The sequence below is a fragment of the Marmota flaviventris genome, chromosome 3, assembly GCF_047511675.1.
Source record: "Marmota flaviventris isolate mMarFla1 chromosome 3, mMarFla1.hap1, whole genome shotgun sequence".
NCBI lineage: Eukaryota > Metazoa > Chordata > Mammalia > Rodentia > Sciuridae > Marmota > Marmota flaviventris.
The window spans coordinates 170199812-170227082 of NC_092500.1; the positions used below are offsets into that span (position 1 = coordinate 170199812).

Consider the following 27271-nt stretch of genomic DNA (forward strand, 5'->3'; position numbering starts at 1 on the left):
CAAGATAATCAAAAGAACCAACACTACAATCAACAGTTAGGAGGATAGACACAGAACAGAATTCAGGGTTAGATGCTCTGAACTGAGCACCTACACCAACACTGAGTGGGAACAGCTTCACACTGAGGAGCAGCCCTCTGTGGAGTCTTATTTTTAAAGACATTGTTTTTCCTGGTGCACCCCTCCCACCTCACATTCTTCATAACACCTTCTCTCCTGGTCTCCTCTACTACTGAAGTGGACCCCAGCGTGCTTCCTGCCTCTCCTAGCCACTGCCCGCTTTCCAGAGGGGGGTCAGGGACTGCCATGACTTAGCACCCCTGATGGAGCCATTCATCTAGACTGAGCAGCACCAAGACACTGACTTCCAGAACCAGCGGCCCTTGTTCCTGAGTCTCCTGTTTGTGAATCCTCTTGACTCTGCCTGTGGAATTCCCTTTTCCCTTCTCTGATCAGATCAGTGTGAACTTCTCTCTGGGAGTTATGTCAGTTCCACTCTCCTGTGGAGGGGTCTTCCCGACGGGCAGCTCTTCATTGTGTTCTTCAGGCAGTTAACGTCAACCCCACTGCCAGCGCCACCCCAAATTCTCTAAGCATTGGCTGGATTAGCTCCTTGGCTCCTGATACCAACGAGGAAATTCTAATTGGACAAACTAAAATTTGGAGGAGAGAGATATAAATCCAATAAGAACAGTCCATATTCCTCTCGTCATACATTTTAGTTCTACATGTTTTAGATGTATTTGTATAACATGTAGTTATATAGTTATTTAGAAGTGTCTTTAGTTTCCAAGTATTTGAAGATTTTCCATATTTCTGTTATTGATTACTGATATAATTCCATTGTGGTCAGAGAACATACTCTGTATGATTTCCATCTTTTCAAATTTATTGAGACTTATTTTATGGCTCAGGATACGGTCTATTTTGGTAAATGTTCTAAGTCCTCTAGAAATGAATGTGAATTCTGATGCCCAGTAGAGTGGAATGTTCTGAAAACTCAGTCAGGTAGTTAGTTGATATTCTGCTCCAAGTCTTCTCTATTCTTACTGAGTTTCTCTATTGTTCTATCAATTATCAAGAGGAGGTGCTGAAATTTCCAACTATAATTGTGGATTTGGCTATTTCTCTTTTAAGTTCTGTCGGCTTTTGCTTGTCATGCTTTGAAATTTTATTAGCTGCACAACTAGGATTATTATGGCTCTTGATGAATTAACTACTTTATCATTATGCAATAGCCCTCTTTATCCCTCATAATAGTCCTTTCTCTGAAATTTGCTTTGTCTGATATTAATATATAAACTCTTCAGTTTTTGAAAATACAGATTTTCCATATTTTTATTTTTAACCTATTTGTGTTTTTCCATTTAAAGTGGATTTCTTGTAGACAACTTATAGTTGGGGCTTACTTTAAAATATAATAATCTAACCTGATAATCCCTGCCTTCTGAATTAGTGTTTTAGACCAGTTACATTTAATGTGATTATTCATATGATTGGATTTAAGTCTACTGTCTGGCTATTTTTTTTCTATTTGTACCTTCTGATGTTTATTCCTTTTCCCCACTCTCTTTGCCTCTTTCTGGATTATTTGAACATTTTTAACATTTTATTGTATCTCCTAGTGGCTCACTAGATATATCCCTCTTGTTCTTTAGTGGTTGCTCTAGGGCTTATACTACATATCCTTAACTTGTCACATTCTACCTTCAGGTAATATTATGTAAGTGCATATACCATTACATAACTATACTTACAACATGACAGAGGGAATTATTTGGCTCTTTTGACATTGCACCAACAGTGAAAAGAGCATATTAACTATTGACTGTACTAACTGTCAACCCTCCACTGATGCCATTTTATTACTCTGTGTGACAAAATGGGAAGCACACAAGAGCACTTCCACCACCTCAAACGAAAATCCCCTGTGGACTGAGCTGTGAGCTGGACTTGACCCTGTCTTCATGAACATCATTTTCACCTAAAAGAACGGCTCACAGACTGTGGTTAATGACACATGGGCATGTGCTCAGTATTTTCTTGAAAATGAACAAAATCAACCTATCGCTTCAGGGAAACAACCAATAGTACTTGTTGCCAATGATAGGATGAGCTTTTAGGGGAAAACCCACAAAGTTTTATAAAACTTGAATTCTCTACTATGAGCTTGAAAGCTTCCCAAAACCTCCAGAGTCTCCTGATAAGACTGGCGGGGATATTAATAAATTGTATTGTACAATGAAACATGCCAGCATTTCAAATACCTGTTTAACTCCATGAACAAATATTTTCGAAATGATCAATGTCTGATGCCATAAAAGCATGCTTTGGTTAAAAAAATCCAAAAAAGTTCAAGATAAACCCCTGGGTTTTATTGCAACAGAGTTTTGTGTTTTTGTTTTTTTTTTTAAGTTGACTGATGGGGTTTCAGACTGTATACTAAAACTGACCTTTAGAAAAACAACCATTTTGCAAGATTATAGTATCAAAGAAGAATATTCAGTAATTTGATAAAAGGGCAACTAAAAACAGTTTTTTTTGCATTCCAACTATGTGAGACAGTTTTCATATCCATCAACCCAAAACACATACTACAACAGATGGGATGCGGGAACAGTCAGGAGGCTCCGGCCGTCACCAAGAAGCCAGAGATGAAGGATTTGAAAAGTGCCTAACAATGTCACTCTTCTCAGTCAATGTTTTGGAAAATATCTTTTTTTTTTTCACAAAAATATGTTATTTATGTTAACCTGTAATGGATTTATTATTGTCCTTTTAAATTAATTCACATTTAAATTTGAATGTATAGATATTTAAATTTATTTTAGTTTTAATTTCATGCAGTTACTATCAATATGTACAACCCAAATAAACAAAAGCTTTTCGGGGTCCTCTGAAGAGTAACAAAATGTTTGAGAAGCACATTCCAGGAACACAACACCCTGCAAGTGAGAAGTCCAGGTCTTGGGTCCCTCTCTCTCCCAGACCACGTTGTTTCCATGGGATAATGTTACCTGCTTACCCAAAAGTCTCGCCACTATTAAAATGGGAAATAGAATCGAGTCCCTAAAGTTTTATGCTGCAATTTTTTCATAATACTTAAGTTTTTCAATGTTTAGTGAAGCAAAATTCTCTTTTTCTTAAAGCTCTAGAACTCCATTGGGGCGTCAATATGGTGACTTTTTTTTTAGCTATAAAATAAAATTATGTGAGAAGCAACAATGTATTGGGTTTCTATTGTGTATAAAAAGCCCAAACAGTTAGGAAATGTTCTTTATTGGATTTCAAGGAAACAGAAGTCATTCTGGTTACCCTGGACTTGGTTTCCATGCTGAGCCCAGGAAGCAGTCAGGTTCTGGGGGAGGCTTTGCTGGGGGACATTCTCAGGAAGTCCTGCATGCCCCTCCGCAGCTGCGCGTTCTCCGCCACCTCCCTCAGGCTCCTGTGGAGCTTTTCCATCTCCCTGTGTTCACTGCTGACATCTAGGGAAGAGCAGAGGGCACACATGGCGGGTTAGTGCCTCCAGAGAACAGATCCCCCAAGAATCCCGTCCTTGTCCCAGAATGGCAGATCTGGAAGGACACTGGGAAATCAGACAGTCCAGTCTCCTGGTATAAACAACCCGAATCAAACCGGGTATTCTCCCTCTGGAGGCCTGTGTCAGCGTGAGTCACCCCGAGAGGAATCAAGAGCCTTACCACCAAATAATGCCCCCCACCCCTGGGGGACCCAGAGGGTCCTGGCTAAGCCTGTCCAGGGTGCCAAGTGCCAGCTGGAAGGAGACACAATAAACCCTCCCCTCCCCTGTCTCCAGGCACCTGCTGGGAGGCCTGTTGTGTGAGGCCTGTGCTCTCTCCCCATCCATTCCCTCTCCTCCCCTAGAATCTCACGTCAACTAGCCTAGGCCACGGTGTCCAGACACGAGGTCAAATCTCAGTCTCTGCAGACTGTTTGGGATGAGATTGACTTGTAAGTCTGCGGACCCTGAGTAAAGCAGTCACCTCTCCCAGTGCGTGTGGGCCTTGACCAATCAGCAGAAGGCCCAAGAGAACAGAAGACCCCACAGCCCTGCGGGAGGCGCTCCCCAGCAGACCTCCTGGCCTCCACCTCCACCTCCGATCTGCCTGCCTGTTCTCCAGAGATGGTCTCTGGACTCCACTGCAGCTCTTTCCAGTCGTCAGCCTGTCAGCCTCCCCATCACGGAGCCTCCAGGATTATGTGAGCCAACTCCTTAAAATAAGCCTCTGTCTACCCCTACACGCGGCCTGTGGGTTTGGGTTTTCTGGAGGACACTGACCCACACAGTCCCCTCTGAAGAGACGCTTCAGACCCACCTTGGAGTTGGCTCCGCCTCTGCTCCTGAATGCCTTCCTAGTCCCGCTCAGTTCTCCACCCCCCAGTGGCAACCTGGACAAGCCACCCTGAGGCTGACCTGCTGTGGGACCAGGACCAGGAGGGGAGTCAGAACCCAAGGCGCTCTCTGGGCCTTGACTGGAGGCCTCCCTCCTGCTGGCTGCTCTCCAGTCCTGCTACCCACCTTCAGGTCTACCCCGGGGCCCAGCTCATTGCAGGCTCCCCAGTGTCCAGCCTGAACCACTGCTGTCTTCTGAGCCACCAGAACAGATGAACCTAGACCTGGCACCCCAGTGGGTCCCTGCCCATGGGCCTTTACTTAGGGGTCCCGTTCCTGGGGAGACCTTTCTTGACCCCTGTCCCCTGCTCTCAGCATTCCTCCCTTTCTCCTGCCTGATTCCCCTGCCATGTATTTCACTTGTTAGCTTGCGTATCGCCTGCCTCCGGCCCACTGGGCTAGAGCTCCTTGAGGGTCCTGTCAAGGTCACTGCTGTATCCTCAGCACCTTGGTGCGAACTGGCATCACTTGGTGAATGGATGCAGGCTGTCCCATCTGCGGATCTCCATTCTCACCAGTCAGGCAAGTCCTGAGAGCTGTCTGGGTATCTTCAGAGCCCTGGCGCCTGCACAGTCTCCCTATACTATGCATCTTTGTTGTGGATGGTGAAGAGAATGGAGCAGAGTCCAACTAGGCAGGCACGATTTACATCAAACTGTCTGCAAGACCGGACAGTTGGAAGACCTTCTGCAAGTAGGAAACACACTTAGGTGACTATGACCTTAAAACAGACCTGGGCAGAAGGTCCTAGGTGGGTCAGTGTGAGAGTGCTGTTCCTCCTTCCCTGGGGGCTGTGAAATCCAGGCTCATCCACCCAGCTGGGATGGGGACAGTGTTGTCCAGGAAGGTAGGTAAGCACAGGTCAGAGGTTTAGAAGCAGCAGTTTAGCTTCTCTTGTGGAGATAATTCTGCCTACTTCCACCCCGGTTACTCATCAATAGTATCAGGTCTATGTATTTTTTTTTTCCTAGCAAACAGCTGTGCACATGTTTTAAAATGTAAAAGGCAAAAATCTCTACCATCCCCTGTCTTCTTTCCTTCTAAGAGGCCACCAATGTCATCAATTTCTTGTGTGTCCCAAGAGATTTTTATGCCTACACAGACATATACATATGTATTTCCTTTGCTTCTTTCACAAATTGTCACAAACCACACACATTTTTAAATTTTTTTTCTCTCTCTTTAAAATACATTTGGAGATCATTTCATGTTGCTGAACACCACATAAAGCTGCTTTATTCTTTATAACAGTTGCATGTTCCTCTACTGGTCTTGTATCTAATTTAACCAGTGTCCTATTAATAGATATTTGAGTTGTTCCAATCTGTGTTATTATAAACAATGGCACCCTGAATAAACTTGAACATATGCCAAATTGCCCATGCAGGAGATATTGACAGGATGAATTCCTAGAAGAAGGATTGCTGGACCAAAGCATAGGTACATTTTTAATTTTTCTAGAAATATCACAGGTGCTTTTCTCTCCAGCTTACTGTGGTCTCCAGTGTATACGGGGTAGCCAGGTGGCACACCTGGGAGGCAAAGGAGGTGGTTGCCAGCCATGGGCTCGCATGGCTGGCACTGCTTTCCCCAGGTCCCAGGGGATTTAAAGGAACCTTTCTCCACTACTACCAGACAATGGGGTTTTTCCTAAGGAGGCATCAACTTAAAAGAAAGGCTTTACGGAGAGAGCAGGGCGACTTTGTGGATGGGAACTCGCCACTTGCAAGCTGTGAAACCTTGGGCACATTATCTGATCCAAGTCTCTAGTTCTGCATCTGCAAAATGGAGCAATAATGTCTATCCCTGAGGGCTAATGGGAGAATTCCACGGACAGCACCCAAGAAGTCTCGATGGGGTAAGTGGCAAAGGGCCGGCCATTACCAGCATCATCATCTCCATTCCTTGCTCTGGAGATTTCTTTAAACTCAGGAAGGAGCAACCACAGCCAGAGGTTTCACATATTTACCTGCAAGCTCCTTGTAGAGACCATCCCCCTGGGACGACACCAGAGTCAGCATGGTGGCAATGCTGCCCTTCACCTTCTCCGTGATCCCATTCTACAGGACAAGGACATTCAGTCTGTTAGATGGGCGTGCTCCAAGGGAAAGCGAATCCTAGACAGGGAACCTCACCCCATCCTCCAGCTGGAGAAGGTCCAGACTGGGGTTTCCAAAGTCAGGCCCAAGGGCGAAGGACTTTGGAGGGCCGGGGACGCGCGTCCTTGGGCTCCCTCCAGTCTCTGCATGTCCCTCCCTGCCTATCAAGAGTCACAGGGAGGGTCCCTCTGGTGCTGAGCAACTGAATGAGGAGCTAATGAGGCAAGGGGGTTGGGAGAAGAGCAGCCACAGGGATGGAAAGGAGGGAGCACACTGGTCACTACCCCACTGTCCTCTCCTGCATTTATTCACTGATAACTGTGAACTGGGCACCTGCTCTGTGCAGGGACAGGTCTGATTCTTCTCTCCCACAGCCTGAGGAATGTCATGTCTTGCTACTCTCAATCCTTTTATCAACTAAAAGCATTCTCTTTTGTCTCTTGCCTCCTTTTGGAAAACACCAGAATCCTTTCTCTAATTTGGTGGATTCCAGGTTTGAGCCTGGATCTCCTGACTCATATTTTTCTTCAATGCCAGGCCAGGAGCTCAGCCTTGAGCTGGTGACATAAGCCCTTCTGGCCTCAGCTTCGTTGTCTTTAAGATAAGGGAGACGGAGATCCACAGCTCCTAAAACCAAAGTAGCCCCCTCACTGCACAGTGAAAACAAGTCAGCAACCACACACCTAACACATCGGAGGCTGCTGGGCACATTCAGCAGATCGTTACTCCATTCTCCAAGTCACAAGAACATTGGGAAGAGGTAATTTGTTAAAAAAGACAATAAATCTTCAAACATAAAATATATGTAAGAGGAAATTCCATCCTTATTTAGAATTAAAATATTTTAAACAATTGAAAGCTAACTGATATTCTTGCTGGATGAGGCGGTGGCGCACACCTATAATCCCAGCAACTCAGGAGTCTGATGAAGGGGAATCACAAGTTCAAAGCCAGCCTCAGCAACTTAGTGAGGTCTTGTCTCAAAATAAAAAATAAAAAGGGCTGGGGATGTGTCTCAATGGTTCACCTGGGTTCAATTCTGGGTATTCCCCCCAAAAAAAGTTCAATGATATTCTTAATTTTAGAAAAAGGATCAAGGATGAGAACCTCCTTTGGCCTTACTTATTTTTAACAACCTATGTGTCCATGATTTAAAATAACTGTGTACCTGGGTAATATACTGATCATTTTTTATGAGCACTGTTTTCTTAAGCACCTCTGGATCTGATTAATGGAAATCGGTTCTATGGAGTTCTGTCAATCTCCTGCATGTATGTGTAGACTGTGAGGATATTCTAATATGCCTGAAATCAAACTGCTGCTGGGAAATGAGACGCTCTTGTCCTTCTCCAAAGGAGATTCCCTGCTTTTTACTGTGGAGACAGGCACCTCCAGAATTGAATGGGACAGACACTGGTGGGAATGCTTTACCTGCCTGGCTTCCTCAGGTGATCAGGAGAGAGGATCAGCCAAGCCTGGACTGAGACAGAAGAACTTGGAACCTCATGTGGACAGTGAGGGGCTTGAACTAAGACAAAGGCATTCTATCACTCAGGGGAAGGGGCAGAGTCAGGAGATCCAGAGCTGGGTGGTCCAAGTGTGCTTGACAGCAGCACTTAGGCTCCAAAAGACTGTTAGGAAACATCTTGCAATGAGGATGGGCTCAACCTAAATCTATGCTGGGTACTGTGATTGGCTGACCTGCAGCCGCATACTGACATTCACTTATTGGCATTTTATGTAGATGGGTCATTTCCCTTGTTTAAAAAAATCTGTCTTGAGATTGTACTATTGTTGGAGATGCTGGAGCAGATACCTGGTCCCGAAGTCCAGCTCTGCATCTCATTAGTGTGTGGCCTCTTGATTCACCTCTCTGAGCTTGCTTACATTTAAATTGAGAACAATGGTAGTGCTCACTCAGAGACTGGTGGGGTGTAGGTGTAAATTAGCTAGTGTCTGTGTAGAATTTAGCTCTCATCTAGCTATCAAGGCTGTTGTTCTATGGATGACCCAGGAGGGAGAGGGCTCAGGGGAGAGCTGGAGGTGCTTTGCCAGCACTCGGTGGCAGGGAGGAGGGAACACTGAGCGCCAGGGGCTTCTTCTCCCCGCACTGAAACCCCCAGCTGGGCACACCAGGCAGAAGGCACCCAGCGGCACCTGGGCCCAATGCCTACTATTTCTTCTACCTTCTGCACTGGCTCCCTCAACTTCCCATGGGCTAGGACTCCAACTGCGGACGTAGATACCTTCAGCTGCTGAAACTGGTGCTGCATTCTTTCTTGAGCCCTTTCAAACATGCCCTCGGCCACCTGCCGCTCCACTCCTCTTCTGATGACATCCTTCATCCTCTCACATGCTTTTTTGCCAGTGATCTGAGCTGCCTCTGTAAAAGATGTTAGCCACAGTCACACCACAGCAAGGACTTGTCAGAACTCTCTGGCATCAGAAAAATAAGTAAGCAAGAAAACAAAGTGTGTGTGTGTGCACGCTTTTGTATATAGGTATATGTACATGCATATATAGATATGTACACATGTGCAAACACACATACATATGTATATAAAATGCATAACATTAAAAAATAACATCACTCATTATTTAGATAACAATCATTTGGAATATGTAATAAATGAATTGAGCAGAAGCTTACTAACTTACCCCCCACAAAACAAAACCAAGAAGGATCCTGAAAGCGGGCCCACAAACACTTAAAGGAAGTTAAGAACAAGAGCCGGATACCAAGCAGCAGCGTGGAGAGGAGAGGGGGGGTTCCAGACAAGGGGAGGACAGAGGAACTGGGAACCACGGGGACAAAGGTCCCCGATCACCTCCCCCTGCTCCCTGCAGTTATCTGATCTCCATGTGTAGTTGGAAAGTGTTACAGGACTTAGGATGCAGGAAGACTGCTCCAGGACAGGGAGCCCCGGGATAGGATGCCAAAGGAGTGACAGGAAGACCCCAAAGGAAGAGGAAGCACTGCCTCTGGAGCCCCACCTTCATAATAGGGCTTCAGGTCGTTCTGAATGGAGCTGGTGACAGACTCGTAGATCCTCCTCTTCCTTCTGAGGATGTAGCCTTCCAGGCCTCCCAGGATGGCGCTTATCTGAGAAGCCACGTTGACACAGGCCTTCTGTGACATTTCTCTGGCAGAGGCAGGTCAGGTGTGCCCAGGTGTGGCCACACTTTCCTCTGCCTCTGTCCTGGTTGGCTGTGAGCTCCTCTACACAGAACTCTGGCTTAAGCCTCTGAACGTCCCAGAGTGCTTCCACAGCGCCCAGTCCCTACAAACTACTCAGTAAGTAGGTGCTGAGTTTGACCCAAGGATGGACAGGGTTCTAGCAGGGGCCATCTTTAGAGGGCCAGAGGTATCAGCTATCTCCTACTCTCGCCATGTGATCTGGACTGGCCCTGGAAGAAAGTGAGTCACAGACGAGAGTCCAGAGTTCTCAAAACTAACAAGCGACCTGCAAAAACGTGACCAAGTCTTTAAGCTTTGCTGCTTTGGACGCTACTTCATGGTACTGGCAAAAACGATAGAATTAGTGACAATATTACAAGGTGAGGCACATTCTTGTACCTCTAAGGATGCTTTGAAGGTTCTTCCTGGAAGCTGAGTCAACCCTACCACCTCAGCCTACACCTCAGATGCCACACTGTGGGACAAAGCGTGCCTGGTGTCTTACACCTCCCTGGAGGTCCCAGGAGCCCTTATGTTTCCTAGTCCATGCACCTCCTAGGAGGCACATCCAGACCCTGGACACTCCAGGGGTCCAAGTGGGGAGAGACCGGCAGCCTTCAGCTCCTGCCTGGGAAGAAAGCCACTACCCAAACTCACTGTGCTCTTCACTTTATGAGGAACTTACCTCCTGGATCAGGAAACGTTTTTTGTAGCTTTCACACTTCCAGCCACTTCTTATCCCAATTTCTGCCATTTTCTCCTGCAGAGAATGCTTGAAAGCGTCAATGTGAGGCATCAGCGCCGAGTCGGCAGGCTTCCCAGCCCTTCAAGAAAGCAAGACAAGCGTGAAACTGGCTGGTGTCCTTTTATTCACTTTAAAGAGAAGAGAGAGAAAATCTGACAATGACCAAATTGCTGTGACATGCCAGGCGCTGTCCTGGGCCAAGTCATTGGCCTAAAAACCCAGAAGGCAGTGTGAGGGTGCCCGTTTACTGATGAGAAAATCGGGGCTCAGAGAAGATGGCTGACGTGTCTAAGGTCACACAGCGAGTAGGAGACAGAGCCAGGCTTTGAACACCGCTTTAACCTCAAAACTCACTGTCCTCCTGATGACGAAGTGCTTTCACTTGAAAGAATCGGACTTGGACTACACTTTCAAAGACAGGTAGGATTTGGGGAAGAAAATGAAAGGGAATTATTTCCCAGGGGACAATATCTCAGAATATTCCAGGTGTAAGAAGCAGCAGATTATAGAGCACTCAGACAGCATGGGCTTTAAACCCTCGCTCTCTACTCATGAATGGGGGCCCACTGCAGTTAGTTCTTCTGAATCTCCCTGTGTTCCTATGTAAACAGGCAGAAAGAAGCCCCTTGGTGGTGTTATCGAGCACATTTGATGAGATAATGCATGCGAATGCTTGGCACCGTGCCTGGGACCTCTCGGTGGCTCTCAGCTTCCCCCACGTTGGCTCCAGCAGAGGGCTGGCACCAGGCAGCAGGGCAGTGCTAGGTCAGAAGGGAAAGTTGAAGGCTCAATGGCTCAATGCCATCCTAAGGAATTTGGAGACTCCTACAGAGCTGTCACCAGGGGCAGGATGGGGAACATGGGCTGGCATGATCCAAGAAGTGTTTACAGAAAGGTAGGGGCAGAGACATGGACACAGAGGAGGACAGAAAAGGTAGGAGAATGGCCACTGCAGCATCAGGTGGTGAACCAGGTACAATTAGGAGAAGAACGAGGGAGACTGCTTCCCTGGGGGCTAGGAGAACCTTTGTCTGTTGGCAGAAGAAAGAGCTAGAGGTCAGAACTGCAGGAGGGGCACAAGGAGATCCTCCCCCGGCCGAAGCTCATGCCATGTCTGTGAGCACACGACATGTCTGAGACTCCATGAGCCACTTTTTCTTTTTGCATTCAGGGAAGGTTCGAAGGCCATGTGTTTGCTTAATTCCACGCTCTCCAATCAAAATACCCTGTCCTGGGCTCAGATCCCTAAGAAAACCATCCCCGCTGCATGTAGGAGAGACTTGAAAAATAATGGGAAACATAATATTAGTCTGAAAGCAACATCTCACTCCACCCCAGGTCACCAGGGGAGATGGTTAAGTCAACCAAACCAAGATCGCTTTTGTGTTTTGCCAAAGACGGAGCAGAGTGGCCCTCAAGTCACAGTCTACTCTTTACTCTTCCAGATCCAGAGTCTCAATTCTTAAAACTGAGACTCTGGCTTGACGTTCTTCAGATGTTTGTTCATGCAGAGGCAAGATGAAAGACCACTTTACCTAAAAATGCCTCCAAAAACAGGGTCAATCTGGTCATAGATGGGCTGAGTGATGGCTTGGTTCAGGTCGATTCTTGCCAGAGTCCTGGAGGCATAGATGCCATTCTTCAGGCAAACAGCTTTCAGGGTCTGGTGAAAACCTTGGTTCCCTTTACTCCTCTAGAAAATTAAACGATGAATTAGCAGAGTTAGTTGGCATGAACTAGAAAGTCACAGAATCAGAACTGCATTGCCTTTGGCTAACGGTCATTACCAAGAACCACAGGAAGAAGTAGAAACACAACCGGGAGGACCCAGGTCACACCTCCAGCAATGTGCCCTGGCCTCACTGAGACCACAACCCTCCCATACAGCTCTTTATCTGGCAAGCCTCATGGCTGGGCTCCTAGACCATCTGCTTGTGAGTGTCAGGAACAGTGTCTCACCCATCTTTATGTCCTCCAAGCCTGCACTGACTTAGCTGGTACTTAATAAGTATTTGTTGAATGAATGAAAAAAACGTGTTGTGACCTGAGAGTGAGTATATGTCTTGGATTTCCTGGGGATAGTCCAAAGTTGGTATATTTTTTATTAAATAGTTAATTAAACACTATTTGATTTGTATAACTTGGTGATATTTTCCCCAGGGAAACAAATTTACAAATGAGAGAAAAATTATAATAGTTAGAGCTATGAGCTAATCAAGTTTAGCCAGATAGTGATAAATAATAAGGAGAAAAGAAATGTTTGCTAAAATTTTGGTGGAGGGCTTTATCATCTTTAATCGATGAAATGTGTTTGGAGGGAATATGTTTTAAGTGAAAGGCTGTATAGCATGATACAATTGTATAATATTCTCTCTCTACTTAATAACTAAAACATGAGCACATTCCAGAATAATTTTAAATGCATTCCAAAATCATTTTATTAAACCATATACTATCATGTAGGCAAAGAATAATTCATTTTATGGTTCTCTTATTTTTAGACATTCAGGCTATTTTACTATGCTAAGTAAAATATCACATTAGTATATAGATGACTGCTCAAATTTCTGGGCACAAAAGCACACTGTTTATCAAAGAGGAGCCCCTTGGGCATGCAGGGGTCAGGGAAAGCAGCAGTGAGACAGGGGATGGTCCCTGGGAGGCCTGAAGATGGCTGGTGCCCCTCTCTTTCTCAGAGTGCCTCTCCTTTGTGCCTCATCTTCTGGGCACACTCTTGATCATCCACTCTGAGATCTGGATTCTTCCATCACCAGATAGAACCACTTCTCTCCCTGTAACTTAGCTATCTATTGCTGCAGAACAAAAATTACCTCAAAGAGAAGCTTAAAATAATAGTAAATGTTTAGTGTGATTCTGTGGGTCAGGATTTGGGATGCCTGGGCTGGCCACTCCTGGCTAGGGCTTCCCTTGAGGGTCAGTCAGCTATGACTGGGGTTAAAGTCATCGGGGCTGGAGGATTTGCTTCTAAGGATCACAGCTGGCAAGTCAGTGCTGGCTCTCAGCCCCGGGTAGAAAGCCTCAGCACATTGCTCCCTGGGCCCCTCCACACAGTGGCTTGACTTTGGCACATGGAGGTTGGCCTCCCCCAAGCAAGTGATCCCAGAGGTCTCCAAAGAGGCTTCAGTGGCCATTGATAACCTAGCTCAGAAGTCACACACTGGCATCTCTGCAGAATTCTCCTGGTCACAGAGACCAGCCTGCATCAAGGTGTGTGAGGAAAATCCACAAGGGGGACAGCAGGAAGTGAGGACCTTTGGGTGCCAACTTGGAGGCTGTCTACTCCATGGTCAACACTGAATACCCTCAGTGGTCCAATCCAGTGACCTTTCTTCATCATAATTTTCCTTGATCCCTGAGGAATATCTGATTTCCTTCTTAACAAGCTTTTCTACCTTGCTTTTCTTATTGGAAAATGAGAAATTTAAGTTACAGTTAGATTGATTCATCTGAAGGCTCCCAAATGTGTCCTCCCCTGAATGTCCACCCTTCCCCTCCATTGCTCTGTCTATGGAAGTACCATTGATCTTTCAGCAATATTTCAGTCTAAGGTTGTAAAACCAATATATTCATGAGGATGTAGGCCACAGGAGTTGTTGTGAGGGTTTACTAGGATAGTGTGCAGTGTATGGTCCAGAGTGAGCCTTTTTCTCATGTTTGCTGAATGAATGACCACACGCACACACACTACACCCCCAGCCAGGTGGGAGGCACCCCGCCCTCATTTTCCACCATCCAAGCCCTAGAGTCCTCCCCGCTGGCCCCAGGATCATCCGATTGTATTCACTCTCTCCACTTTTATTAGCGTTCATTCTTTGTTTCACACTAAAAGCATCTCCTGCTTTCTTGCATCCCCCTTGTAGCACACATTCTTACTAATCTAGATATCAAAGCAAACTTTTACATGAAACACACATAAAATAACACGTGGAGAGCAAGTATCACCAAGAGTGCGAAAAGGCTTACTGAAATGGAAGAGCCCCTCACACACCTTTTCAGGTATTTCTCACTGCTGACGTTCCCACTTTCCATCTCATTAAGACCAGCTACAACATGCCATCTGTGCCCTGCTCCTGGCCCTAGAGCCATCCTTGTGATTCTTGCCACATGGGCAGTGTCATTCATTACCCCTTACTCTTAGTGGGTGCTGTGGACTGAATTGCTCCTCTGAAAGTTCACGTATTGCAGTCCTAGCCTCTAATGTGACTATATTTGGAGACAGGGCCTTTCAGGTAGAGGCTAAAAATAAGCGAGGTCATAAGGGATAGGGCCCCCATTCAGTAGGACTGGTGTCTTCATAGGAAGAGAAACACCAGCAGGGTGCACAGAGAGGAAAGACCAGGCAAGGACACAGTGAGAAAGTGGCCATCTAGGAGCAAGGAGAGGCCCTGGGAGAAACAAACCCAGCCAACACCTGGATCTTGGACTTCCAGCCTCTTGCTCTAAGGAAGTCTGTTGTTGAAGCCGCCGTGCAGTCTGTGGTGTTTTGTTATGGCAGCCCAAGCAGACTACACAATGAGCCTCTTTCACCTCCTAGTCTTACAACACTACCTTAGGCTTGTATTTTCCCTTAGGAACCCCAAACTGCTAATTACGAAAGAAAACCACAATTTGCACACAAGTAAGAGGTTACAAGATGCTTTCTTCTTGTGTAATGTAATTGACACTGACATCAATAGCTCAAGATAAGTAGGGCAAGCTCTTAGCATCCAGTTCTACAGAAGAAATGAGTGAGAGGCTTTTTATGAAAGTAAGGTCTTTAGTGGTTGGGCACCTTGCCCAGGTCTGGGTAGTAGATGTTTGCTGGAGGTGGCACTCAAAGCAAGATCCTCAGACCCTAAATTCCAACCCTGCCCCTGCTGAACCACAAACTTGCCCTGGTGCCCACATGCCCAGGCGAGCAGCCCCGCTCTGCGCTGGTGTATCTGCAATTTTCAATCTCTCTGACTCTCTTCTATCTCCTTGTTTCTTTTAAAAGCAAGGGGGTGATGTGAAAAGAGCTTGGGGATCAGGTTGATCTCGCCAGGTAGTACAGGTTTTCCGTGGAAAGGGTCACTCACCACCAGGCATGCCCCGAGGATGCGTCGGTAGGAAGTCCTGGCCACCCGGACCCCTTCTTGCAGAGGCCGCTCTATGTGGGCAAAGCACTGCTCCATGGCCTTCTCCAGCAGCTCCGTCCTCTCTTCCACAAATCTCCGCAGGCCGCTCAAGTGCAAATGTTCATTCTAGGGGCGAGGTCACAAGGAGCATCAGGCCAGCCACCAACACAAGATTAAGTTTGAGATCACTGCCTGGAGGTGACTTCCCCTTGCTGTCCCCAGAGGGCACCCCTCAGTGCACAGACCTCCTTAGGCTCTGTGGGATTGGAGAGCAGAACAACAGATGCCCACTGAAGCTTATTTTGGGTGTAAAATTCACCAGGCTATTTGGGGAAGTAATTATCCAAGTAGCAATCCAACTGTTACTAAAACAGATTTTTCCAATGACATCTGACTTAACAAACTTTGAAGGGGCTTTCACAAAGCACTTTTGAGAAGAGTGTTTCTCTAGTGTTAATGTGTATACAATCATTGGGGAATCATAAAAAATCCAAGGGTCTGGGATTCTGCATTCTAGCCAGCTCTCAGATGAGCTGATCTTCTGGGCCCTTGATGACACTTTGAACAGCAAAGCTACAGGACTACAGAAATAAAGTCATGGTTCCTTCTTCACAGAAGAGTACAGTCTAGTCAGGGACAAAAATATGTCGCCACACATGCTTGACAATGGTTTGGTCAATGATGGAGGGCATACATGACAGTGGCCTAAGATTCTATGACAGCCCACGTGTGCAGGGTCTGTACCATCTAGGTGAGTACCCCTATACATTCACACAATGATGACATTGGCTAAGGATACCTGTCTCAGAGAGTATCCCTATCAGTAAGTAATGCCCACAAAGGTGTGACCACAAAGGTCAACCTTGATTTTTCTCAACTCGTCCTGTTGAGAACCTTGGTGCACCCCACAGTGCCTGCAGCAGGTGGAAGCCCCACTCCCTGGCTTGGCACTTTTGCACAGTGGGCACTCAACAAACCCCTCCAGCACCACTGTCTCTGTTTGCCTGACACATCTCCCCAGGTTCCCAGGTCCCTGCCCCTGGCTTGCTACCATTCCCCCCACACACTGTCCCTCTTAGCCCTGTGCCCTTTTACAACAAATTCCCCTTTCTCATTCTTCAAGACAAGGCTCTAGTGTCTCCTCCTTAGTGATGCTTCGACTGCCCACCCGCCATCAGGGCTGGGCCCCCTTCTGAGCTGCCCTCATGTTTGGTACACTGCTGTGTTATGACATGTCTCCCTCACCCCTCCTGACTCCTTCCTGGACCAGGCACTTGCTGAAGGGACAGACTCTCATTCGTGTTTGTTTAATCCAGGGCATGGCATGGGGGGCATGATCCATGAACGTGTGAACAGTCAACCAGAGATATGGAGAAGATGCTAGATAATGCAGGATTTAAATTCTATTCCAAGCAGATGGAAATAGCTGTGGGGTAGATGTGCGACCTCACACAGATGACTGACTCCCCTGCCTGTCAACAGCATCATCTTCAAAGCAAGTGAACCAAGCTGGCTGATGGTGGAAACAGCCTCCAACTCCACAGCTCTGAGGGCACAGGCTGTAGACCTCCCGGTGCACCTGGGGATTCTCCTAGACTTAACTAGTGAGGATTCGGTAAGCCATAACTTTTTTTTTCCTGGGTATCCTTTATATTCTTAAGAATTTGTGGGTTTGCTGGTGATCAAAATGAAGTAAGAGGTCATGAAAAGAAAGCCTCGCGTCTCACTATTAAACGTAAGATTAAACTGATTAAACAAACGTAAGAAGGGCAAGAGAGGGAAGAGCTGGGTGTGAGAGAACAGTACCAAGGGGGAAGCCTGGCATTTGGTGTGAATAAATTCAGGGCTCATGAGACACTGAGGCCTCATAATAAACTTCTTATTGATTTTTAGAAGCAATGATGGCTCATTTAAAAGCACTAACTACCCAACTCTAAACTTTGGGTTTGGATCACAAACTTTTAGAAATCATCAATTGCGTACATTTTTAGATTTGACTTTTCAGAAGTCAAAGGCACTGACAAAGCTCTTGCCTTCCAACTTTCCATCAAAGAAATAACACCAAGACCAACGTCAGAGGCCCAGGAATTTTGAGGAAAGCTGCCGGCCTCTCCGTGAGGAGGCCATCACAGAGGCCAAGCAGCCCCGCCTCCTCTGTGTCTTCCATGGCCTGGCTCTGGCCATAGAGATGGGCGTGAGCCCCTAGGCAGCTGCACCTGAGTTAGCAGAGAACACGTGGGCAGGGCACTTCCAGGTTTGACTGTAAAATGCCCTGTCCTGCATTTACAAATAAACCAACCACACACAGCACCATGGCTGATTTGTTTTCCATCAGCACTTCCAAGAGCAATCTTGTGCTGGGCAGAGAGGCCGCTGTCACCCTGAAGAACTTTCCAGAAAGATGGAAGGAAAACCCTTCCTCAACTATTTCAGAGCATAAACGTCAAATTAGAAAATCTCAGATTTCGGGAGTTGTGCTTTTGTCTCACACAGCTAGGCCAAAACAAAGCACACCATGTTCAATGAAAGAGACAGCGAATGCTGCCCCGTGTGCTGCTGTTTATCCAGCTCTTTTCAAGTGCAGGCCTGTGGCCAGACTGCAAAGCTCTCCAGCGGGCATCGCTTATATCCCACAGAAGTGGGTCTCCAGGACCCACCCCTCCTGGCAGCCGCAGCTCATCCCAGGCTGGCTTTGCCGGCTCCAGGACCAGCCCCTTGACCTCTCACAGGACCTTTCTTGGCCTTCCCAGTTCGGGCACAGCAAGAAGTCAGACAACTTGATTATGCAGACCTGACGGGTGAAAGCAGGGTGGAATAAACAAGGATCAACCAAGTGGGAAAGGCCATGGCTGCTTACTCCCCTGGTTGAGGGAGGGGGCGGCTCCAGGCCTTGGATTTGGCAGAGACTCCAAGGCAGGCCAAGGGGAGGGAGAGCTTGATGGTGGAGGAGAGGGAAGGCTGCGGGTGTGCCCTCAGCGGAGGCTGTTGGCCTGGGAGGCGGGAGGCCTGACATCCATGTGATTGCTTAGGGTCTCACTGGCTTTCTCTAGCTGGCCCTAAGTTGCAAGCAGGGGTAAGGATTAGAGGAGCTTTTGATCAAGTAGTGGCCTTTAGGCACTGACTGTGACAGGAGTTATTGTGTGGCTTCCTGGCTCACTGCTAGAGCTGGCAGTGTGACCTCCTGTAAGTCTGACTTAGTGCACAAGACCGGCTTCCTGGCCTGGTTATTATAGTAAGGGGGTGGCCGGCTGGGCAGTTTCTGCAGGGTATGGGGTGCAGTCATTTTTATATATGGTTTTCTGTTGTCTGTAGATTCAGTCTCTTATAAAGAAACAAAGTGGTTGCTTTGATTGATTAAAGGAAGGGGTTGTTTTTCTAATTTAGTAGCTTATCCCTCTCATGTTAGGGTTTTTAAAAAGTCATCCATCAGAGAGATAAATTTGTTGCCATGAGAAATGTAACTTTTCTCTGGTCATTCAAAGGGCTTGCATTCTAGACGGGGAAGATAAATGCCTGAACTTTGCTGAAACCCATGGACAGATGTGTCGTGTTTGGGTTGTGTGTACAGACGTGGCTCTCCAAGACAGCCAAGAGTCATCTGCGTTCCGTGGAAGTCTCCTTCTCCATCCTGCACAGACTCCGTCCTGCTTGAGTCTCGGGAGAGGTGAGAGCTACCACAGACTGCTTTTACATTTTCCTCTCGGCCCATCTGTCCATTTTATCCAAATGTTACAGTTAGAACCCTTTCATTATCTTTTAGTCCCCTGAGATTCTCTGGGCTTTGTCTCTTCCTTATCATAGTTTTCTAATAGGCAAAGGGAATGTTCTGCCCAGGTGGGAGGGAGAGAACGGATGGCCCAGGCGACTTCCATACCGGCAGGTTTTCTGTGGAGTTGAAGCTGTCTGTGAGGAGCAGTAGGCCAAAGGCTTCAGTAACATACTTGGTCACCATCCTCCTCTTCTCGTCCAAGAGCCTTTTCCTGATGTATTCTCTTAACTTGGGGATTTCTGGAATTCACAGGCGGCACAGACAATTTTAAAAGGTCAAGTTTGCATGGAACAGAATTCACACACGTTGAAAGATCAGTTGGCCCTTGCAGCTGGCTGCCTCCTCAACCAGCTTTCTGAAGGACATTTTTTCACGTCTGGGATCAACAACAGTGAAAGGTAACTCAGCGATGGTGAATATTAATTTGGTTTAGCTATTCAAAATAAAATTCATAGGAAAGTACAGACTGGCTATAAAAAGAATGGGCATTTTTCTTTGGGTTGGCATTCATTGCAGAGTTGAAGCAAGGGCGCTTAACTCTGTGGTTCCCCTAGGTTTTTCTACCTAAGCCAGGTGACCCTTAACATCAGAACACCCAAGCTTGCTGTAGCAAGCAACAAGAACCTCTGACGTGTGGGATTTTAGGCAGAACATGTCTTTGTCCTAACCCTCTGATAGGGTGTGGTGTGTGTGAGTGTGTGTGTGTGTGTGTGTGTGTGTGTATTAATAGATATAAAACTGGAAAGCTGAAGAAAATTTTTCCTGTGGCACAGAAATTTCTAGAGCAGGTTATTCAGAGTGCCAAACTTAGTCTTAAGAATTTTAGTGATGGGATAAGAAATATACATTACCAGTTTCCTCTTCGGTGAGGAGGTTCTTCTGCCAGTACTCCTGGGCACTGACTGTGTACACCAGATCCGAGGTTTCCAGAGCCTTGGAGTCTGCAGGCAGTTTTCTCTGAAGTGAAAGGCACACAGGAAACAGAGTAAGTCACCATAGCAAAGGAAATGCGGCACATCCCTCACAGGAGCCTTTGACAAGTTTCAGCTCACCCACCTTCAGTTCTGTCAGAGCCCTGGAAGGGACAGGCACTATTCTAAATGTCCTGTGTTGCCAGCGTCCACTCCTCAGGTCAGAGGTTGTGAGGAATTCACTGCATTGGAGCTAACTCCTTGGGAGTTAAAAATATCAATTCTCGTGGGTCGGGAAAGCACTTGCCTAGCATGTGTGAGACACTGGGTTCGATCCTCAGCACCACATAAAAAATACATTAATCAAATTAAGGTATCGTGTCCACCACAACTAAACATTGTTTTAAAAAATTAATTCTCCAAGGAGATGTACAGAGAAAATGGTTCAAAAGTGTATGTGAGTGTTCAGAATGGGGAAATACTAGGATCCTTTTTGGAAAAAGAAGCCTGGGGAACACAGGGCTGGGGATATGGCTCAGTGGTGGAGCATGTGCTAAAACTGCAAGAAGCCCTGGGTTCCATTCCCAGCCATCAGTCCATCCATCCATCAGTCAATAAGTGAGTAAAAAGCCCACCACTGGCAACGGCCAACTGGCACGTGGATTCCCAACTCTGCTTCAGCAATAGCACATTGGTAGCTTGGTATTGGCAATGGCAAGAGGCTTTACACTATAGAAATCGGCAAATGGAACAAATCAGAGTTTTTGGATGTTTTGCTAGCTGTTGTTTGAACACAGAGCTGATTTTTAAACATTTCCCAGTACAACACTAAAAAGTAAAAGTTTCTTATCCGGGTGGTTAGTGAATAATCATATACGATGATCATATAAAATAATCATTTTAATATGGAGTAATGTTTAAGTATACATGATGGTTTTAAATGTCAAGGAATTAAGAATTATATGAGAAAAAAAATTATCATTAGCAAAATATCATAACCAGAAGTCACACCAGAATCACATGTAAATTTTGTTCCATAATCTTCCATTCTTCTTACTGAAAAGAAAAAAGTAGAAGTTGTGCATGGGTACTTGAGAGAGGTGGAGGATGGGAGAGGTGGAGGATGGGACAGCTGTCGGTCTCTTTCTGATATAAAGGTATGACAGTGCTGAGTGGAGGTACTCTGGTCCTCTGGGACTGGTGAGAAGCCAAACCTCTGGCAACTTGTAAACACACTGGTAACACGTTTCGCCAAAACCCCCCTGTTGTGGGTTGAATCGTGGCCTCCCCAAATTTATATGTTAAGGTCCTACATTACCAGTACCTTGAAATGTCACCTTTTAAGGAAACCGGGTCATTGCAGATGAAATTAATGGAGATGCGGTCACACTGGAGTGGGGTGAGCTCCTAACCCAATATAACTGGTGTCCTTACAAGAAGAGGAAATCTGGCTGCAGATGTACATCAGTCACACACGGGGAGTGCCATGTGACAGCTGAAGTTGTGCCACCCCAAGGCAAGGAACCACCAGAAGCTGGGAGACAGGCCTGGCACAGACTCACCCTTGGGCCTTCAGGGGGAGCACAGCCCTGCCAATCCCTTGATTTTGGATTTCTGACTTCCAGAACTGTGAGAGAACAAACTCCTGTTGTCCCAAGTCACACATTTTATGGGACTTTGTTATTGCAGCCCTAGCAACTGACACACTACACACGGGTCACTACACTTGGTCACAGCTATACCTATTGCCCTCCCTCAAATGAGCTGGGCATGTTGTTGGTGCGACTCTATTTATATGCTATTTAAAATGTCTTCAAGGAGATTATATTAGAATTCAGCATTGAAATGTATTTACAACGAAGGCCTGGGAACAGAAAAGTGAAGAGTACACTTGATACTAGTGAAAAACACACCGCTGGTTCGTGAACTGCACCTTGATTCCAAGTTTTCTTGCAGGCAACACTAGCACCTCCTAAGACCTAGGAAAGGGAGACACCTCATGTGAATGAAGCCAGGTTATGTTTTGGTACTGAGATAGGTGAAAAGTGACGACTGCCTGTCACACACCCAGCCAAGAAATTTTCAAGATCAAAATTAGCAGGAGGCAGGTCAATGGCCTGAGAAAAAAATCCCAGAGACCACGGTAGAGTGTTCTTAAAAGAAATGCAGCATCCCTAGTGCTCCTGAGGGTATAAAGGATGAGGAGGAGGGTTTAGAGGGGGAAGAACTTAGAGTTAAGACTTGACCTAGATGAGTTGGACTCTGAATGAAAAAGTGGTGAAAAAAATACCTTAACCAATATATTTTACTGTTTTTTGTTTTGTGTTGGGTGACTAGTGAGCTAGTACCCGGCTTTTTAAATTTTTTTACTTTGAGACAGAGTCTCACTATGTTACTTAGGGCCTCGCTAAGTTTCCAAGGCTGGTCTTGACTTGCCATCCTCCTATCTCAGCCGCCGGAGTCACTGGGATTACAAGTGTGTGTCCCTACACCTGGCTGTTTTCATTATATTTAGTGCACAAGAGTATAAATGATCTTTAAAAATCATGTTAAAGAATTAATACTGCTCTTCTGATGACATAAAAATAAAAATCTAATAACAAAGCATTATATCATAATTTCATTGCATTTTTTTCTTTTCTAAAAATATAAAACAGTGGTATGCCTTAAAACTGATGATGTCTTAGAATGTTTTTTTGGAACATGAATATTTGCTTCCCAGGAGGCTATGAGGAAGCTTGCAGTCTGAGAAGGTGTAAAAATAATTATAAAGGTGATAATGAAATGAGTCAAACCCGTTGTATAAGTTATTTTATGTTGAGTTTTAGAAATGCTTTGCAAATACAATGATATGTGTATATTGCACCTGCTTTTAAAGGTATTTGAAGGACAAAAGCTTGTGATTACAGTTTACAGTATTTACAGAAATATAATTTGATATAAACATGGTATAATTTTATAAAGAATTCAAATCTATCCACCTCTATATGCTAATAGAGCATTAATCAAAGTAAGAATTTTAGCACAAAAAAATCAAGTAAGATTTGTAAGGTGAGCTTAAAGGCTCCTGATTATTTTGACTGTTTAATGCAAATGATTTCAATCAGGCAACCTGTCATTTATGCACAACATACAATGAGCTGAATGAACCGGGGAATGACCAATTTTGTTCGCATTGCAGGAGTGGCTTGTGATGCTGGGACCTGAAATGCCCTCTTACAGGCAAGGGGGCACCTTTCTGCTCTCCCTAGCACAGTGTTTCCTCCACAGTGAGCTATTCTGGCAGGTAGTATGTGCTGCACTTGCCTAATGGAGATCCCTGGTCCACGACTGTTCTGAGTGTGCTCAGGAAGTCTCTGTGTGCACAGGGTCCTCTCAGAGCCAGCCACAGGCCAGTGAGGCACAGGGCACATGCTGTGAGGCCATCAGGACTGGCCTCCACACACTCCTCATCGCACACATTAGGAAAGGCCGTCTTCCGGACTTTGCTTAGATCTCTAAAACTTTCAAATGTCAAATCTAATGATAGTTCTCTCCTGTAGTCTAGGAAATTCCATAGTCCACTGTGGGAGGATAAGGGAAAGTTTTCCTAGCTTTATCTGGTGAAAAGACAGTGTTAAATCCTATATGTTTTTTTTAAATGCTAATATTATTTTTTCCTAGTAAATTTAATTTTCTATTTCAAATGTTTACTAGAGAACAGACTTTCTTGATAAAATGAAGCAAATCATTTTGGATGCTTTGGACTGAACATTTGTATTTGCTAAAATCCATACATCAAATCCTAGCCCCAAGGGGATGGTTTCAGAGGAGGCCTTTGTGAAGTGATTAGGTTGTGGGGTGGAACCCTCAGGAATGGGATTAGTGCCCTCATAAAAGAGGCCCCAGGGGGCCTCTGCATGCTTTCCACTGTGAGAGGACACAGCCAGAAGATGCCCTTCATTCTAAGGGTATTCGCCAGACACCAAATGTGCCAGCCCCTTGATCTTGGACTTCCCAGTCTCCGAAGCTGTGAGAAATGCGTATCTGTGGTTTGTAAATCATCTACTCCATGGTGTTCTGTCAGAGCGGTCCAAAGAGACTAAGGAATATGTGAGTCTCAAAAGGTTTGGAGAAAGGGTATGAGAGCAGATCACCTTCAGGGAGTCCCTTTCAACTCCTTCCATCTAGCACCAGAGCGAGTACCACTCTGAATAGCAGGAGGGGAAATGTGTGTAGAACATTGTGTGTGTGTGTGTGTGTGTGTGTGTGAGAGAGAGAGAGAGAGAGAGAGAGAGGAGAGAGAGATTTCCCTCTCCTTTTCTCTTGGCCACCCAGCTTCTGGAACAAGGAGCTGGCACAGCCCACAGCAATCCAGCTTCAGATCCGAGCATGAGGAATGCTCATGACCTTGTAACTTGCAGCCAGTGAGGGATTTTTAGTCCCTCCTCTAAGACTTCTCTGCAGCATGGAAACTTGAGCCCTTCCCTTCCTCACTCTCTTCTTCCCCCTCCTCACCTCACTGGCCCTCTTCTGATGCCTTCAGAGTCCCCATTTGATCTACAAGCTCTGTCCTTACTGTTTATAATTTTCTTTTTATAATTAAAAACATTGACCTATAGCTACATGAATGACTGCCTTGTAGTCAGCCCACTTCTTCCTCATATTTTCTTCCTCATATTTTCTATGATTAAGATTAAATTTGCTCCAAGTGAAGGCATGCAGTACAAGCAAAAGCTTCACAATTGTTCAAACAAACATTGTGGCTGGAGTCAGGCGCAGTGGTGCACACCTGTGATCCCAGCAAAGGGAGGCTGAGGCAGGAGAATCTCAAGTTCAAGGCCAGCTTGGGCAACTTAACAGGACCTTCTCTCAAAGTAAAATAAAAAGGACTGGAGGTGTAGCTCAGTGGTAGAGCACTTGCCTAGTATGTATAAGGCCCTGGGTTCAATCCCTAGTAATGAAAAAAAAAAAAAGGAACGGTGGTTGGAAAATTCAGGCTTTACCTGGCCACCCAAGACGTGGGTTGCACACCTGAACTTACATCCCTCAACAAGAAATGTAGCTGCCGCAGGAGCCAAGGCACTGCTGCACAGACCTTCACTCTTGCACACTGAGTGGCCACATTTATTAGCAAAGAACTGTTAGGAACTGTGCCTTGAAGTATTTTATTTCCAGTTCCAGAAATAATATGATTAGATCCCCATAAAATGGGTATTTCTTTAATGCCAACAAGACCAGAAGATTAAGAACAGCTTTGCTGAATTATCACCTCATGAAGACTGGCATTTGATTGCTTGGCAGAAGGCTTTGGCTCAAATATGTGGCCTTATCATCCTGAACCAGAAACAAAAGCTCTGAGTTTCTTAAGTCCATGTAGTACAGGCAACATTTCCTGCCTCAATGACACTGAAGTCACAATGCAGAAAGCTATTGAATACAGAGATATTGACAGCGGTCAAATATTTTACTGTTACGGCCAGGCCATATGGGCAATGACCAAACAGATTCCGTTTTACCCTGAAACTCCACATCATGTAAGAAATGCTTCTCCCAGGAAAAGCCCCACCTCTGTATCCATCAACAGTTGCTAAGCATAGCATGTTTGGCAACACAAAATGATATTCTTATGCAATGTAAAAGTGTTCTCTCTTTGGTTCCGGTTTTTCTTGAACAATGTACCCTGTCAAAGATTGATTGTCTAGATGTTAGTAACCATTTTTTAACTTGTACACAACTAGGGATGTTTTGGTCCACTATCTTTTCTGCTTATGATTTTAGATCTCATGATGTTTGTTTATGGTTTTGAATTCTAGCAACAGCCACTTATGCTTTAATGTGATTTTGGACCTATTCTGGCAGGTTTACTGTGGTTTTTTTGTACATTTCATCTTAAAATTGGTTTAAGTTTTATAGCTGTCTGAGACTGCTATAATAAGAAGTTTTGTGTTTACAGCATTTTAGTGACAACATAGCGAAAATAAAAGGTGTACTCAAACCCTGGAAGGGGGTCGAAGGGTATAGACTTGCAGCCTACCCCTTGGCCTGCCAGCTGGTGGATCCGGACCACCAACTGGTAAATAAAGTTTCCTTCTCCTGCTTTAAGATGGACTTGGTGATTTATTGCAATCTCACCTTAACATTACCACTGAGCCTAGAACTGAAGATTTGGTTCTGGCAAATCCATATCATCTGACATAGTTTATGGTGTTTTTTTTGTTTGTTTGTTTGTTTTTTGGTACGTTTCATCTTAAAATTGGTTTCAGTTTTATAGCTGAGACTGCATAATAAGAAGTTTTATGTTTACATAATTTTAGTGACAAAATAGCAAAAATAATTTAAGAAAACACAAAGAGTCCACAGAATGATTTTTCAAGCTGGGGAAACAGTGCTGGCCTCATCTCCCAGGACTCCCTTTACTGAGCTGTTCAAAACTACCTGCATGAAGCCAAACACAGCGACCAATGTCCACATGTTCTTACCTGTTCCCTGAGCACACCTTCCGCTATGTCTTATCCTGACTAAAGACTATTGGTTCTTTAAAATTCTGCTCAAGAGGCTGGGACATTTTCCCAGGACCACCCCTACCTACTGTCCATGTGAGTGGATATCTTTCCCGAGTTCCCACAATGCTCCATAATTTCTCCTTGAGTACCTCAAACTGGATGGGGATCCCTGATTTACCTGGGACATCTTTCTCAATAGACAATGTCCTCATGCAATTTTTCCAAGAGTCATAGAGACATTTTATAGATGAGAAAGCAGAAGCAGAAGAGGTAATGTCATTGCCTCAGGTCACAGAGACATTGAGGAGTAGGACTGAGTTGAAGTTCAAATTGTCCACTCCAAAGTTATGACCCTGCTACCATGCAGGACCAAATATACTTCTGTTTCTCAAAATCTGGTGAAGCACAAAAATACATAGGAAAATTGGTAAACTCACCTTCAGTTTTTCCTTGAGATTTCTACTCCTCTGTTGCTTTATCATTTCATTTCTTTCCAAAACAGCCTCTCGCTGACTTTGAACAGCTTGCTAGATAGTAAAAAGAAATAAAAGCA

General features: G+C 45.4%; 1 protein-coding gene across 1 annotated transcript in view; it reads right to left on the bottom strand.

Moving 5' to 3' along the window:
- Positions 1-3263: 3263 nt before the first annotated feature.
- Nuggc (nuclear GTPase, germinal center associated) overlaps positions 3264-27271 on the bottom strand; it is a 45551-nt gene continuing 21543 nt past the window's right edge. The window contains exons 10-19 of the mRNA XM_027926880.2: positions 27156-27245; positions 20174-20279; positions 19428-19561; positions 15515-15679; positions 11972-12129; positions 10377-10515; positions 9508-9616; positions 8760-8896; positions 6384-6474; positions 3264-3485 (exon numbers count right to left, since the gene is read on the bottom strand). Coding sequence (XP_027782681.2) covers positions 3352-3485; positions 6384-6474; positions 8760-8896; positions 9508-9616; positions 10377-10515; positions 11972-12129; positions 15515-15679; positions 19428-19561; positions 20174-20279; positions 27156-27245 — 1263 coding nt within the window. The 3' untranslated portion in view covers positions 3264-3351. The remainder of the gene's footprint in view (positions 3486-6383; positions 6475-8759; positions 8897-9507; positions 9617-10376; positions 10516-11971; positions 12130-15514; positions 15680-19427; positions 19562-20173; positions 20280-27155; positions 27246-27271) is intronic.